This window comes from Phalacrocorax carbo, chromosome 13 (assembly GCF_963921805.1).
Source record: "Phalacrocorax carbo chromosome 13, bPhaCar2.1, whole genome shotgun sequence".
NCBI lineage: Eukaryota > Metazoa > Chordata > Aves > Suliformes > Phalacrocoracidae > Phalacrocorax > Phalacrocorax carbo.
The window spans coordinates 16,575,884-16,592,154 of NC_087525.1; the positions used below are offsets into that span (position 1 = coordinate 16,575,884).

Sequence of the window (16,271 nt, forward strand, 5' to 3'; positions counted from 1 at the left end):
ACAGTAATAAATATCCATGCTTGTTTTCAAATAATATCCTAATACATGTTAGAAATACAAAATAATTATTCATAGATTTTCCTTTTGATTTTCCAGAATCAGTGACATTTAGCATGAATTCCCTTTGAGCAAATGTTAATTAGGGCGTTACCACATTTCACTATAGGTATATAATCCCCCAAGTGAAAACAAAACCCAAAATGGAAGAGACTTTGACCACATCTCATTCCAAAAATATTCTTGCCTCCAAAGCTTTGCTGGGAAAAAACAACACTCCTGAAAATGATACAAATGGTTTTGACATTAGGAAAAGTAAACAAGCAAAATAAAGATGGAAAAATCATGCGGTCAGTTTGCAAGTGCTCTTTATTGTTTGAGGCAGGGTTAAAGCCTTTTATAAAGACACAAACATATATGCAACCGGACTGAAAGTGACATTAGGTTATTCTAAACACCCCTACTCAGAACCCTGCTGCTTGTAACGTGCCATGGACAAAACATGTGGAGGCTTCGAGACAGACAACATGATAGGAACAACTAGGATTGCTGTTATTTTGGTAACCCAGAGAGATGACCAGTGCCCTAAAGATGTCTAATGATATTTTTGATTAAAAAAAAAAGAAAAAAGGAAAAGAAAAAAAGAGGCATGCAGTTTTCCTTTATCTAATATCTGCTAGGACTTCTAATGCGAATTGGCATTTCATTCGTAGCCACGTATGACATTAGCAGAGGCGTTACAAGTGGCCAAAATGCGCTTTCCAGACAGAAATTTGTATGGCAAACAGCTCAGAGCTCAATCTGAGCCGCAGGTGGTGTGAACTGGATCGTTCTACATTCATCACTAATTTTAAGTATCCGTTAAAGATTTATTATTGACTTTCAGAGTGAGTGAAGGCTTCCATTTACTGAGTAAGGCCTAAACGGTCAGCAGCAGCAAGCCTTCCTCTGTCACCCTGCCAGCGTCTCATTCTTTTTCATCGGTCAAACCTGATTTCACACTTGGCTTCAACATCCAGTTCACTTCCACCTGCACCACTCGCTGCTAACAGCCCCCCAAAAGTAGGCAACTTCCAAAAAGTGACATTTTTTTTCAACCAGGAAAGTGAATAAAGACCACCAAGTAACTTCAAACAAGCCAAGAACAGCCAGACAGCTGGACTGGGACCAATATGCATGGGTCTGGAGCAGCCCAGAGGTCAGAATGTTTGCATATTCCCTTGCCAATCCCACTGCATCCAGTAGCGCTCAACACAATATATGTACGAAGTACTGGGAATTTCGCCCCCCCACCCCCCACAGTAACAACTTCATGATTCTAAGTATGTCCAACCTATTTATCAGCAAAGCAGGAAATATGCCATGTATTTTTATTTCTTCCACTGAAAATTTGACAACAGCCTTTCTTACGTAGACGTCAAAAGAGATTAATCAGAACTCTTCTCTAGAACATATTCGTAAAGCTGTTAGTTACGTTAATTCCATCATTTACTTTTGTTGACTTTTTTCCCCTCTGACTAATCATATCCATCTGGTGGCAATTTTATTTTATATCACTCTTTCTAAGCACTTTTTTCTTTTCAAATTTAAGCATGTAATTCTAAATGTAACCTCCATACAAGTTAAAAATATCTTGTGCAGTAAAACAGGAATAATACACGCTGTCAATATCACAGGTGAGGGCTTCTTCCAAGTATATACAGTGCCACAATTCTACAGCGTTCAAAAACGGTCCCTTTTCTGAAGGTCAAAGTTAGATGTAATTTAAGAATGACCAAATTTTGTTTGTCTGCAAAATTGCTTAGATCCTTTTCCTTTTATAAATATATAAATTGATAGTACTTTGCATGGCTGAAATACTTTCAGGATATATTTTTTTTTTCCCCTATTGAAAGAAAAAAATAATCCACCTAGGCTCATTTGGGAGGGGAGGGACGAGACCAAACAGAAAAATCCCACCATGAAAGGATTTGTATAAGCACGTATGAGACGATAGAAACACAAGCACTTAATTCACAGGGAAAAAAATACGAACAGATAAGGGCTTTTTCATCTGAAATTATAGCCTCTCTCTTTTATAAACACTTTGATATCACCAGCCACTTTCGCTCAACAGGCACGCGGGAGATAACCGCGCTGCTTTTGCTAAGGTGCCGACCGATGGAGCATGCTCACTGCAGCCCCAGGTGTGACCCCTGCTCTCCTGCAAGCAGCAATTGGACCAGGCAATCCATCACGGTGCTCCTCCTGTCAGGCCGGGTGCTCGGCTGCAGCTGTCTGTCACACTGGTGGATGGGACCTGCTTAAAGGCAATCATGTCAATCTCTATGTGACTACTCAGACTAAGATAGAAGGATGATCTTGACAGGCTTGGCAAAGTCAGCAGAAGGCACGAGAGGACTTTAGTTACATGCTCAAAATTCAGATGCAATTTGTGCTTCTTATGTGGAGGGATTGAAGAGGCCAGAAACCACACTGCGTTTTATAGCTGGTCATCTCGGATGAATCTGTTGCCCTCGGAATGTTTTCCATAGTAAATGTAGCGGCATTTTCCCAATATGCCTACAATAAAAAGGAAATTAATGACAATTAGGACAGCAGTGGCATAATACACAAATAAAGCACATAACTAGGGAAATTTGAAGGAGGGGAGGGAACAGTTTTCCCTTTTCCCACAAAAGAAAGTTTGTGCATTTGAAATATTCAGTATTACCATTTCAATCGGCAGTTTTGAATCACTGGGGAAGCAAGTGTTCAAATACCTGCACGACCTATTCTGTTAAACATATATCCACAAGTGTCTTCAAAAATGGAATGGCATAACACTGAAACATCATACACTGCATTTTAAATCACAGTACATCTTCTCCTGCTTTTAAAAACCAGAAAGTCTACATTGAAGTTACACCTTGCACTCTCTGTAATCTCCCTGCTGCACGTTTACAGTGTGTTCCTGATGATTTAAACCAAAATGAAGAAAAGCAGCAAATAGCTACAGTTTAATGTGGATCCAGGAAAAGCCTTTCAGACCTTCACAAAGTCACCCTGCAAGCACCAAAAGCCATCTCTGCTTCGCAGCAGCAGAGACCGAGGTGACCGGCTGAAATCCACAGCAAGCCATCGACAGACGTAGGCTAGAACTTAGGACTTCCTAACCGCCAGCCCTCCAGACTCCAGCGTTTTTCCCAGACATACAAATAAACATTTAGTAAAAGCACTTCCAAAGTAGCTCTCCAAACAACATGCTTTTGGGAGACAAGGTGCATTATTCTCAGTGGGTACAGGCGGCAAGACGCCCGAGGAAGCCTTAACCGCTGCGGGTGCGACACGCGTACCTGCAGATCTCACTACCTTATTCAAAAGCATCCCCTCTGGTGGTACTAAGTGGTATGTGAAAGCGTAAGTTCACAGTCACATCCCACCTGTGAACATCCTCCAAGATGCTAAATTTTACTAGCAGACTTGTTCTTTGTGCCCCCAAGCACATATAGTCAAATTAAAGTCGTCTCCGACACACAAAAGGAAGGTGAAAGAGTCTCCTCTACCGTGGGAGTGTCTTTCCACAGCAATCACCGAAGTATGGAGCTCAGCCCCATAAGGGCACACATACCCTCGCCCAAAGGAAACAAACACTGCCTTACACAAAGGGTGACGATGGGGGAGCAGAGCCTCACTCGTTGCTGTTCTAGCTCTCCAGGACTCACATAGCAAATACTGTGCCCACCTGCAGTATGAATTAAAGATGCAAGCTTTTATATTCTGCATCTATTTTTCCAGGATAATGTGTGTCAGATAAACAACTAAAGCCTTGGAAGGCATGGTCTGTGCAAGATTAATGTTAACCCATGCTCTTCTTTCCTTCTAAGACATCAGGATAGTAACACATTCCTATGGAGAAAAAAAAATATTGATAGGCCTGTCATTTGTTGTGAAAAACACATTCCTCTTCAGGATAACACAAATGGGGACTGTATGGTGCAGTGCCTGATCCCCTTTCCCTCCTCCACAGAGCTTTCTTCAATAACTTCAATTTCAATAATTTCACTAGTGGAGCAGTTTCCACATTCAAGGGATGATCCTGTCATTCCTAAACAAGCATCTAATGAAAAGCAAGGGGTTTTTTTCCCCTCTGCCTAAACAGATGATATTCCAAGTCAAACTGCAGCAGGCATTAGGCTGGTAACAAGGCCATTTAGAGCTCTAAACGTAAAGGATACGAACAGTTTATTAATGGCATTCTTCAGACTCCCTTTTCACTGGCATTGATAAAAGTCTTGTTTGAGGTCTGCCGCATTTCTTGAGGACTGGAAGCAAGACTGTTTATAGAGATGCTGGTGAGAGAGTGCTGTTTGATGAATGCTGGAGACTGTAGCTAGGTGTCAGCGCTTAGAAAATGAGGCAAGGACATGAGGTATTAATATTGTCAATGATCTCTTGACAGGAAAACAGATACTGCATTCACAGTCAGATTTAAATAGACATCAAGTGCATTAATGACAAAAGGGCAGACTTCAAACAAAGGGGGCTGTATGGTGCTGCGCCGAGCCGGTCTCCGAGTTGGCAATAACCTGATCTGAAAAGACACTGTCAGGACTACAGACAGGCCCGCGATTGTGTGCAGTGACAGAAAACAGAGATGCTGACAGAGATACCGGTGCCATATTATGCCAAGTATATTCCAACACTGTCTCCAGCCCTAACTAAATCTGACATCATTTCCTATCGCTTATAGTATCCTCCGCTGCTCCAGCAGAATATTTCTCCCCAGACATCATTACAAACTCCACTGTAGTTTTAAAGTTACTGGCAGGCCTGTGCTGTCGTGGAGGCTGGGCCTAGAGGCCTAAGGATAACCTCAGTCAATCTAAATTTGGAGTTTGCTGGAGAAGTGCTCTCATTTTCACTGATATCTCAGCTACTTGAGGTGATCTGAACGCTAAAGTGTGAGGAGCTGTCACCTTGAATAAAATCCTTAAAGTAAAGACGCTCAGTTCCCGGGATGTTCAGCAAAGATGTCGGACAGTCTGGCAGCAGGAAATGAAATCCAGCTGCTGCTGCTCGCCTGGGGATAAAGGTGCTTGGGCTAGTGACAGTTAAAGTCAGCTGAAATTTTTGAACTCCTGCAGCCTACAATTGTTTAAATTAAGGAAGTGTTGTCTCCGCTGAGATTCCCTACCCAGGCACACAGCTGTGATTCGATTGCCAGGCATATTACACACACCGCTCAGAGAGTCTTGATAAAAGCACGGTCGAAAATGTTGCCATGAGACTTTATTTATCACGAAGGTTATTTGTAAAACAATAATCTTGCTCATAAATTAAATGCGGCGACTGGTGGTTGTTTTGTTTTCTCTCTACTTTTCCCACCTTCCTTTGGCGACTGCAGAAAACTCGGAGACGTACAAAAGGCTTGTGTGCTGCAATGAGAATTTTGATGCTAAGACATGTCACGCATGACTTTAGGAAACCTCCAGCTTCCCTCCTGCCTATCTGCTGTGGTATTCGTTCCTTGCAGTCCAGAGGCAGGAGTACGCTAGTGTCTTTGCACACAGACAAGGGGAGGAATAAGGGGGAAACAATACATCTGTGGCTGTTGCGGTGTTTTTTAATTAAAATATCCAGCATTGGCCATAAGCAGCTAAGTATACCCCCTATACATCAAAACAACACACGGCATCCTGAATGAGGTTTCTGCTCGCGGTTCTTAAGAAATGACAACACAAGGTCTCTTGAGGGATCATCTTCCCCGAATGAGGCTTCTAATTTTTCTTAAGTAGCTGCTTCTACCATCACCACAAGCTGTTAAAACTATAATTATGAAAAAAATGCATTGGGAAGAATCATTTTTAAATTCACTCTTTATCTTTTAAATGTTTTCCCCCTTCGGAATGGATGTTCTAATTATGCTGGGTAAGTAATGGCCTTGCAGTTCCTTGCATGTGTTGTGGTATCAGTCTTTTTTCACAAACACATTGTATTGTCAGCAACACCAGCTTTTCCTTAGCTGAGGGAAAACCCAATTATCCAAATAAATAAATAAGTACATACATGCATACTAAAGCACATGAAAAATAGTTCAAGTCATGCTTGCTCCTTTTAAATCGGGCATGTGTTGCAGAGAGCTATGGTGCAGTTGGACCTGCATACGCCCCCCACAGAGCAAAAAAAAAAGTTTGCAGATCCTTACGTATTATATGGAAAACTGTAAAAAGAAGTTGCAATGGGACATGCTATAGATCGTACAGCCTCAGTCACAGGTCGAAATTCAGCTCAGGCCGATGGTGACAGAAGGGAATTGTCATCTGGTAGCATCTTGTTGCCTTTCTTAGTTTGCTTTTTATCCCTAGCAAATGCTCTATGTCTATTAAAAAAACACCTCCCAGCCATCACAGCTGGGGCGGCTGTTAGCAACACAACCTTCTCCAGTAGTATTCTGTTTTCTTTAAAAAGTAATTACTAAAACTAGGGTAGTCAAGCCAAAACTTTTGCCACCCCCATCAAAATCTATTGCCACATCTGCCCAAGGTCCCCCTCAGGCACCCATTTTAACATCAAATGTTTTTAATAAGCCCCTCTGCAAGTGCAAACAGCAAAGTATTCACAATTAAATTTGTTTGTCAAACACATCGGTCTATGCTATACATCAGGGATTACATTTCAGCATACAGTCCCCTGCCTGCCTTTCACATGAGGACCCACAGGTCCTCATACCAGGAACTGTGGCCAGATAAAGTACACAGACTCAATATTCTAGTGGATTTCTACCTTGCCTGACTTTAATTTGAGTTCAGTACCTAAATCCTCCACTGCCAATTTGTATTTGATCCATATTCATCTCTTTCTCCACAACCTGCTGTTGTGAGTTTTGCTATGGGCTATTAAACAGCTGCCATGTTCCACCAAGAAGCTGGGTGCATTTCAGTGTGGTTATACTGCCGATCTGTAAATTGTTTTGAGACTCTTCCGGATGAAATATCAATACCATTATAATTTTTTTCATAGGCACTCGGGCATTTTCTACAATTAATGAACAGAAGTTGCAAAATTCCCCTCAAATATTAATATAAACTTCCTTTAAAGGAAAATAATTCCCTACCTACAACATTTAGGGGAGAATTAATACCTATCTGCAAACAGTTTCAAGTCTACAATGCTACCGATTTAGGGAAAATGCCTCCATCGGTTGAATTAATTTAAAACTCTTGAAATCCTTTTCATCTAATGGATAAGTAAAGCTGGTTTGAAACAAAAAGTCCTTTTGTACAGGGGTTTAGTGATTTTTCATTTTGTTTTTATCTTCATGGAAATTCTAACAACTTTATCTAGTTGTCTAGTTGACAGCTTGTTATTTTCAATTCCACTTTGACTTTCTATGAGAAATGAAGTACTAGAGATTTTCAAGAATTTAGGAGCCTAATCCTCTCACCTTCAGTAGCACGTAGGTTATTTTTTTCTACTAAATCAGAAGAATTAAGTTATATATACTCTCAAGTAATTTTAGTAAAAAAATAATCACTCCATCTAATTGGAGTATACCTCACACCTGGCAATCTATTTTATATTCCTCATTAAGAATATTAAAACAACTGACTGCTGTAAAAAGTATAAAAATATTTCCAAATGTGTTCCTTTGAATTATTTGCTTTGTAAGCCTCAATGAATCATTACAAACAAACCCACCCAAACAAAAAAAAAAACCACAACAGAAAACAACAAAACCAAACCCAAACCCCAAAAACTTCAGCCGGACATTCAGTCAAATCAGGTCAAAATTTGGGGAGCACAGATCCTCACAAAGCCTCACAGCACGCAAGAGTGGGGACCTGGGAAGGGGTGGGAGGGGAGGAGAGCAGAGGTGCTAAATATCTAACAGTGACAGGAAAAAAAGAAATAAACAGAAAGTTTACTTGGACCCAAGTAATACACTTTTAGTTCTACTGAGTCTTGTGGCTGTATCATCAAGGAGATACTTTAAAAATACTAAAAAAGCAAAAAAAAGAATACTGAAAAAAAGGGTTTTTTTTCTTCCAAAAATATTGAGAGTTTGTCCAAGTAACTCAGTCTTCTAAGATTCATTCCTCTGCTTTACCTTGCAGATATTTATTTATTTAGAGTAGGGCCTTCATAGGTTTTTATGTGGAAATATAAATTTATAAACAAGAACAATGCTTTGAACAATTAGAAATGAGAAATCCTTTACTTTTGGAGACCTGCTGGAGCCAAAAGCAGAAAAGAACACTTGTTGAATTATGTTGTTGGTCCACGCTCTTAAAATGGGCCAAATTTAATAAAAAATTTATAACTATAAACTTACAGGATGAGAAGGGAGGGGATTTTAGGCAGACTCTTTGTACTTCACGTTGACTTCTGGTAGAGCAGAACAATTGTTTCTACTGAACATGATCCAGCCTACAAATCCTCGGACACGGGAATCTGAGATCGCTTGGAAGATAAGGAAGGGTGCAATGCACCACCGGGGTCACTACGTCCTCCCAAATGCAGCCAAGTATGTAACTCGGAGAGGTCCACCCAGGCGTGCACCCTGCCCAGCAAACCATCCACCGGCAGCATGGAGAAGCTCGAGCTCAAAAACCACAGTGAGACAGAGGAAAAGAACGGAGGAGTTGCAGCTGTCCTTGCTAAGGCGATGGGATCTCCGACTCCCACAGCTACGCCTGTTTGTTGCAACTGCGGTTCCCAGAACGCCATCCTGCAGGCAGGACGCAGGATCTAGACCCCTTAAATCAGAGCAGAGGGAGCAACAGAAAGAGGAGCGTACAACAGATAAGGACGTGAATGGCTCTGGTTGTGCTACAGCCAAATGCTGTAGAAGGGTTAGCTCATAAAGACCTGAAATAGCATAGCAATAAACCAAACCCAAACCAAAATTCCCTAAAACAGTATAATAAAATACTCACAAGTGCTTAAGTAACACATGCACAAATATTAACTTACGTTATAAACTAATTAATTTTTAAGAGGATAGAAACGCCAAACGTAAGCAAAAATAATGCTTAATTCCTCCAAAACTATCTGTGCGTAGAGGGATGAGGTTGTGCCTGAGAAGGCTGAGGACAGAGCTCACTGCGGCTAAAGCAGCATTTCCGTACCACAGCCACAATTCTTGCAGTCTTGTCCCCAAATACTCCCAGAGAAGTCCTCAAGGGTTAAGGGGTGTAGCCCGCTGCAGGTTTCCTGGAGGAGGAGGACATTCCTCCTACTGAAGCACACTGCTGATCCTGACTCTCCCCCCCCGTCCGTGGGTAACAGCACTGAAGGAAGGTACCCGTCACACTCAGGGGAGGTGAGCTGCCTCTTGCTCTGCTCCCAGCGCAGGGGCACCAAAAAGCAATAATATTTTGCTCTGGACACCCAACAGCATGGGGCACAAAATGGTCTTTCAGACAAAGACATTACAGAAAGGCACAAAACCCAATCTGTATCCAGCCTACAGGAATGGCGCTGGAGCTATACACCTAAGCTACAGCTGAGAGGAATCAGCGCAGGCCAACTAAGACACTGACTTATTGCAAGTATCCTGCACAGACAAGTACTGTGACATGTCAAGTCTCACTGGCCTGTTTGTAGGAAGGGGGGGGGGAAGGGGGGAGTACGTGGGGAAGTGAGAGTAGGGGAGGGGAAGGAAAGCAGTCAACAGGGAGAGGATGTTGGAAAAATTTGCAACGAAGGTGATAGGAATACAAAGATGTGAAGTTTGCATCCTGGGCCAAGGGAGCTGCATAAATGTTCAGTGTAAACTAGCAGTCAAGCTGATGTGTGATAAAGTGCAGCCTGCTGTAAATACACTTCAGGGCTCCCAATGCAGCTGGAGATGAAACTTGTAATTTGGGGGGGGGGGGGGGGGGGGGGGACGGGGACGGCGTGGAAGAAAAAAAAAGGTAAAAGAAAAAAGAAAGAAAAAAAATGCGCTGCAAGCTTTTTCTCACATAATCTGTTACTGGAAAATTGAGAAGCTTGTCCAAGTCCGTGGGAATAAGCTGATGAGCTGATACTTAATAATAAACCATATTGTGTCATGGTGCGGAGTCATCTAGATCCATTCAGGCCACAAACTATATTACTTTATACAGCCCTGGCTGACATACATTTAAAGCCCTCTACACATTAAGGAGCCATTAGGCTGACAGATTAAAAGTTATCTTGGAGCTAATGTTTCCATTATGCGTATCCTGGCAGTGGAACAATCAACACACTGTTCCTCAGATGTCATACTTTGTTTAAAAAAAAGGGTAGGGGGGAGAGAAGGGGGAAAGGAGGGTATCTCTCCCTCCTTGAATGACATTGACATGATCAGCTTTGATCTGGGCATGTGCTGTCTACAGATTCTCTACTGTTGGCTAAAATAGGAGCATTTAGGGCATAATACTTTAAATGATTAACCAGTTCCATACTCCTCTGGGTATCATTGTTACAATTTAAGGTCCCACACTTGGGATTTCTTTGGAATCTTTCCATGCTTATTGTAACCATCATCAGAGAAATACATTGGGGGTGTGTGTGGATGTCTGTCTCTAGTGAAAATGAAGCAAAAAGTACAAAACAAACAAATAAACCCAAATGCTTTTGTCTCTTCAGTGCATCTTCACCATTTTTGCACTCTCAAGTAATGCCATGGGTGGAATTAACGCTTTCTGATTAAATATTTCCTGTTGAATCTGTTGAAATTTTAGAGCAGATTTTTTAAAAATACTGAGTAACAAATTGTCTAGTGAGCTAGGCACTGCAGTCAAAGAAACCCAAGTGCACGGAAAGCATCGGCATGCCAGGTATTAGGCGTGAACTGATGCTTAAATTTGGATATATTGAATACCCTTGAAGGAGGTGGAGGAAAGGAAGTATGGGTTCACAGTTTAACACTGCTTCATAAGCTTATTCTCTCATATATGGTCTAAATAAAAGTAGTAGAGTAAAAGCAGAACGAATTACTGTAAATCCCCAATGCAAGTCAGGTTACATCTATTAAACACCCTTCACCTCTAAACCGATGTCACAAGAGTTTAATTGCTTGCTACTAATAACCAAACACCCCAAACCGGAGCAGCGATTTTGCTACCCAAAAAGCCACTCCCCGCCAAAACAGACCCATCTGCCCGCTCCCCTCCCGCCAGGCAGCTTCAGCCCGAGAGCATCAGCACTAGAGGGCAGCATGCATTTGTCTAAAAAACGGACCACGCCAGCAAACGAAATATTCCGATACGACAATTAAAGCAATGCTGTTTGTTAGTTTTGCAGCCAATTTCTTGTTCTGTCACGATCAAAGCCTATATTTATACAACCTCCGCTTCCAGCGTTTCGCCCGGCAGCCTGACTTCTGGTGGGCTAATCCCAGCGAGCATCAGTTTGTGTATACAGATGGCTACAAAAGGATGTCGCTGGTCTGAACAAAAGGCTCAAAAATGTTGCACGGGGGGCGGGGGAGGTGACCGCCTTCCCCTGCAGCTGGGGTGGCACTCGCTCTTCTCGCAGTCACGATATAAATGCCAGCACTGTTTCGAACAACCTATTGCTTTTGATAATGCAACAGTATGATCGCTGAAGTGATGCAAGGGACACTGTCAATACGTTCAGAATGGTGGAGGAAAAGGCGGTTGTAAAATCCCATCCCTACCATATATTAGAGTTCAGCTGTTTGGTGTTCGCTCACCATATTAACCTAGAAAGTTTTCAGTTAATTTGGCTAACGTATGCAAAAATGGCATTTCTGTAGGCTGCTCTACACTTCGGACCATGTTCTACTAATAATACTTACATTAATCAGCAATGGAGTTAAACCATAAAGAATGACAGGGTCATTAAGAAAACAGAAAGAAAGTATAATTATATTGTACTTCACAAACTTTAACCGCGCACAGATTGCATTAGCAGTAAAATGCAAGAGGGGAAAAAAGAGGAAAGTAAGCTCTTTTAGTAACTGTGATAGAATTAAACAAATGTACCATGATTTATGGGGCAGAAAGCAAACTTTTGGAATAATTGTTCGGAAAGTCTGCAAGCATTCCAATAAAATTACAAATTCTTCTGTGAAAAAAATTTGAGCAGCAGGGCCCTTCTGGAGAGTTTAGACATAAATTTGGCTCATCTCATGAGTAAAACTTGCTTTTGGATCTCAAATGTGTTCCTGCTGGAGGAGTTCACATTAGGGAAAAAAAAAGCCATACAAAATTCAGTCTGGCTCAATTGGTTTGAAATTTCTCAAGAGAGTCATCTGAAATAAAGACAAGTTGCTTTTTATTTTTAAAGCTGGGAAAGAAAGTCTCTCAAATAAAATTAAAGAGCATAATGAAATAGTGCTGCTGTCACATTATGATACAGTTAAGGGAACCTTCTTTGCATGCCATTACTTGCTCCTTTCCATAAGCCCTTCCACAGAAACAAAGGCAACATTTAACTAATTGCTAATGATAGGATTGCTATGATTCTTCCTAATACAAAAACCAGCGTTTTTTAAGAAGCTGACTCTACAAGGCCCTGGATTCCCTTAATTTCCAGTGGAAGCTGATGGCATTTGGCACTTTGCAAGACACATCCGGACCCCACACAACTGGTGAGCTCCTTTCTCTCTTCCATAGCTGCTGCTCTAGAGCACCGAATGAAACCAGAAACGCATCTGGATCCAACCATCCGAAGTGCTCAGCAAATATGTAGTTCTCTGGACTAAGGCCGGGCTCTCCTCTTAGCAGAATTTTGTTCTGTGCTGTATTGCTGTAACACCATCTGCTATTGCTAAATACTTACCGGCCACGGTCTAGCTCCCAAACGCTGCCTGCCTCCAGTACCGCATGCCAAAACATTAGCATTGTTTCCTACCCTCAACACTCTTTTCGCCCTTCCTCAGCTGCCTTCTAAAAACATGCTAATGAGAGGGAGGCTGAAGGTTAAATCACGGTGGACAGCAGAACATAGTTTACAAGTGCACTTTTAGCCTCTATGGAAGCTTTTGCTAAAGATAAACGATAGGGGGCTAAGAAATAGCTCGAGAGAGGCACATTAAAACCCCTCCATTAGGGTCAGAGTCATTAAAGTTTAGTCAAAGCACCGAAGACTTTCTAACAAGTATTATGCTTAGTAAACGTTTTCCACTGGAGCATGGATATTGGTGAGAGCTTTTGGAGTGTGTCAGTTAATCAGTATTCACCCGCTTTGACAGCTTGAAATATTACTCACTTATTTGGCTGGTTCAAATTTGTCAGACTTGACTATGTCGTAAGTTAACATGTCCCCATATTAAAAAGGAGCCAACTGGCAAATGTGCACATTGGACCTAATAAAACACATCTGGCCAAACAATCAAGCAACGCTGATCACCATATCACTCACGAGCACAAATTAACAGCGACTGTCTTTGAGACTACCAAGCTAAACAGGAAGCAATACCCTGCTACCTACCACGACTTCACCAAATATCCTTTAAATGGTTAACTGAAGGATAAAATCTCCACCACACCCTGTTTCCAAGGCATTCAAGTGCTTGGTTAAGGCTGCATAAATGTTTTAGATGTCTTGGGTCATTTGCTGATACAAATGGAAGAAATGCCTAAGACAGAAGCTGCCCCTCAATCCAGAGAATGTTTTTTGGCCAAGGAAGTCCCATCTGCCACAGGAAGGCCATCTGGCAATGGTTCTTACAGGTAACGCTCTTCGCCTCTGCTCAGGGCGGGTGCCATTAAAACAGGAAGAGCTCTGAAGGTAGCAGGTCATCTGCGATGAGACCATCACATGAATTCACAGTGGGAAAGCCGGCCACACGCAGTCACTGTTTGGCTAAGTGCACGGCTCCTGCTCTTAAGCCCCGGGGCAGCACCCAACAGCCCCTGTCCTGAAGGAGGGAGTACCGGGCACGCTGATTTCCACAGCACCCTTTGTGCTCTGCAACAGAAGTGATGCACAGCACAACTGCCCTACTGAAGACCTCAAAAGCAATAACAAAAAAAATTATATCAGAAAGATCTTTTCAGGGACAAGGAAAGCTTAACCACTTACGTGTGTGCAGTGAACCCTCTGGTCCTTTCAGAGAGGCTCCTGGGAAGCAGCTCTATGCTACTGAAGTATTTCAGTCTTTGGGCAAAAAACAAGCTTGACATCCCTGTTGGCATCTCTGCCGAGAACAGACGCTGGCCTTACTCAGAAAACATCAGACGTGACTTTCTGCTAGCTGTGGCTGTGGCGAAGCTGAATACTGAAGGCAGGGGGAGGAGAGGTCATAGAGGAAGCAGTAGTTAACGGGATAAAGTGAGTGTTATAATCCCCAAATTGCAGTTGGACTGAATGTTTTCAGACAATTTGCCTGTCTAAACCAAGACAGTATCATTTTTCTTTCTTCTAGGAGAGGGTTAAGAATAATCTGAAGCTTGGAAAATGGCTGCTGTTGATACTAGTGAGGCCTTCTCTTTAACTAGATCCTTCAGGAAAAAACAAATTAATCAACAGCCAGCTGAAGTGGGTTTAATGATTACATTCTGCATACAATCAGCTTTTCCCTTTTCAAGGGCCATCAATATGTCAAGGGAAGACATATCTGAAGGATATAGCTCTTAACATCAAGGTTATCTATTCTCCACAAGGCTCCCACTCCTTACTGGGCTGATACTTTACACTGCCTGTGTCTAACATTTTCATCAACTCTGCAATCAATCAAGGTAATAATGTTGTGCAAAAAATCAATTAACAACGCAATTAAACTTTCCTTATTATCTCAAAGGGCTGAAATAATACCTAAAGGGAAGATAGACTCACTGAATGCAGACATCCATAACCCAATGTGAAAGTGAATTATGAGGTTAGACAGATGCAGGCATGTACTGGCGCTGTTATTTTCAAAGGGATATATCTCATCCAGGCAGTGTATCAGTCACCACCAATCCCATACCCTAAAATTCCAAATTACTTTTAAGAAATATACGATGTGCAATATCCATTTCATATTCTCTTTTAGAGATAAACCCCCCAAAATCTGAACAGGAGTATTATTCAAAGACAAAATGATCTTTCAGAGAGAACATAAAATATAAAAGCTATAATAACATTTACATCTGTATACCACCCATGTCTGTAAATGCAGGTCATCAATTATACATAATCTGTAGTGAATAAGGAACAGAAGAAGCAGCACAACATTTAAAGCCCAAAGGCTCAAATTTGCAAATACCTTGCATCAAGTACATTGAAAGAAGAGCCACAGTATAAACACACGCAGCAACAACAGCAAGGACTTCAGTATCGCTCACCAAAAATACGACAGAGCGCCTGTATTATTTCATAATTACATTCAACCCTCATGGAAACATCCTCCCCAAGAGCTGAGAGTTTTAAAGCGCATTGAAAGCAGACGATTAACCCCTTGCTGCTGGGAGCGTTTGGGTGTTGGCATAAAGACGTTAAGGACGAGGGGCACTCAGCACAGCAGCACGATGGAGTTAACACAGTTAGGAACCCAGGAGCAACAGTCTTGCGCCAGGGGTGCACCGATGAGGAGCCGGGGGAGGCAGGAGAAAAGAGAAGAGTAGAGAAAGAGCACATCTAAAATTGACCACCATACGAGTGATCTTACTAGTCCCCAGGGACAGACAAAAAAAAAGGTTGTCATACAAAGAAAACGATGATGACCAAGCTGGGTGTTTTGTGGGTTTTTTTTTTTTTGACACCTATCATTTTCTATCACACAACCTGAGCATTCCCCCACAGCCCCCCTTACTCACCTCCCAACACGCGCACACAGCCTTCGGCCGCCGTTGTTTTGATTTAGCATAGGCAAAAAGATAATGAAAATAGAAAACATTTACGGAAAACCTATGTCAGGGTGACAAGGTAGGAGCACATCCTGTAATAGGCTCAGGAAAATTTGGGAGCTGAAAATGCTTCCCTTAAACACTGCACTTTGAATTGCTCTATTAAAGGGCTCTCTGTGTGTCTGTGCTAGCAGAGGTGTTCTACAAAGCAGTTCTCCCAGCAGGGTTTGCTTAAGCACATAACAGCTGCAGTTTAGAAATAGTCTATTCTTACAATTAGCTCATGTAGTGCAAGTGGCTTGTTTGGACCAAGAACACCATTTTTCTGTTGATAATTCTCCCTGGTTTTGTCTTTGTCTTGCACTTCCTGCTCTTCTCCCTGCTACCCCCCGTGCCGCGGAGTCAGCCGTGGGTGAGAGACAAATAAGCGAATTCAAACCTAAATTTTCCACAATTTTCAAAATGCTACACACTTTTCCTGCGTGGATTTGGGGCATTAATATTATCCCAGGATTAGAAAACTCAGCC

At 42.0% G+C, this 16,271-nt stretch overlaps 1 protein-coding gene across 2 annotated transcripts in view; it reads right to left on the reverse strand.

The window, feature by feature from the left end:
* Nucleotides 1-348: 348 nt before the first annotated feature.
* The window catches only part of LRMDA (leucine rich melanocyte differentiation associated), a 671,621-nt gene continuing 655,698 nt past the window's right edge, over nucleotides 349-16,271 (reverse strand). For both annotated transcript variants that reach the window (XM_064464928.1, XM_064464927.1), the window contains one exon: nucleotides 349-2,559. In XM_064464928.1, the coding sequence (XP_064320998.1) occupies nucleotides 2,419-2,559 (141 nt within the window). In that variant the 3' untranslated portion in view covers nucleotides 349-2,418. The remainder of the gene's footprint in view (nucleotides 2,560-16,271) is intronic.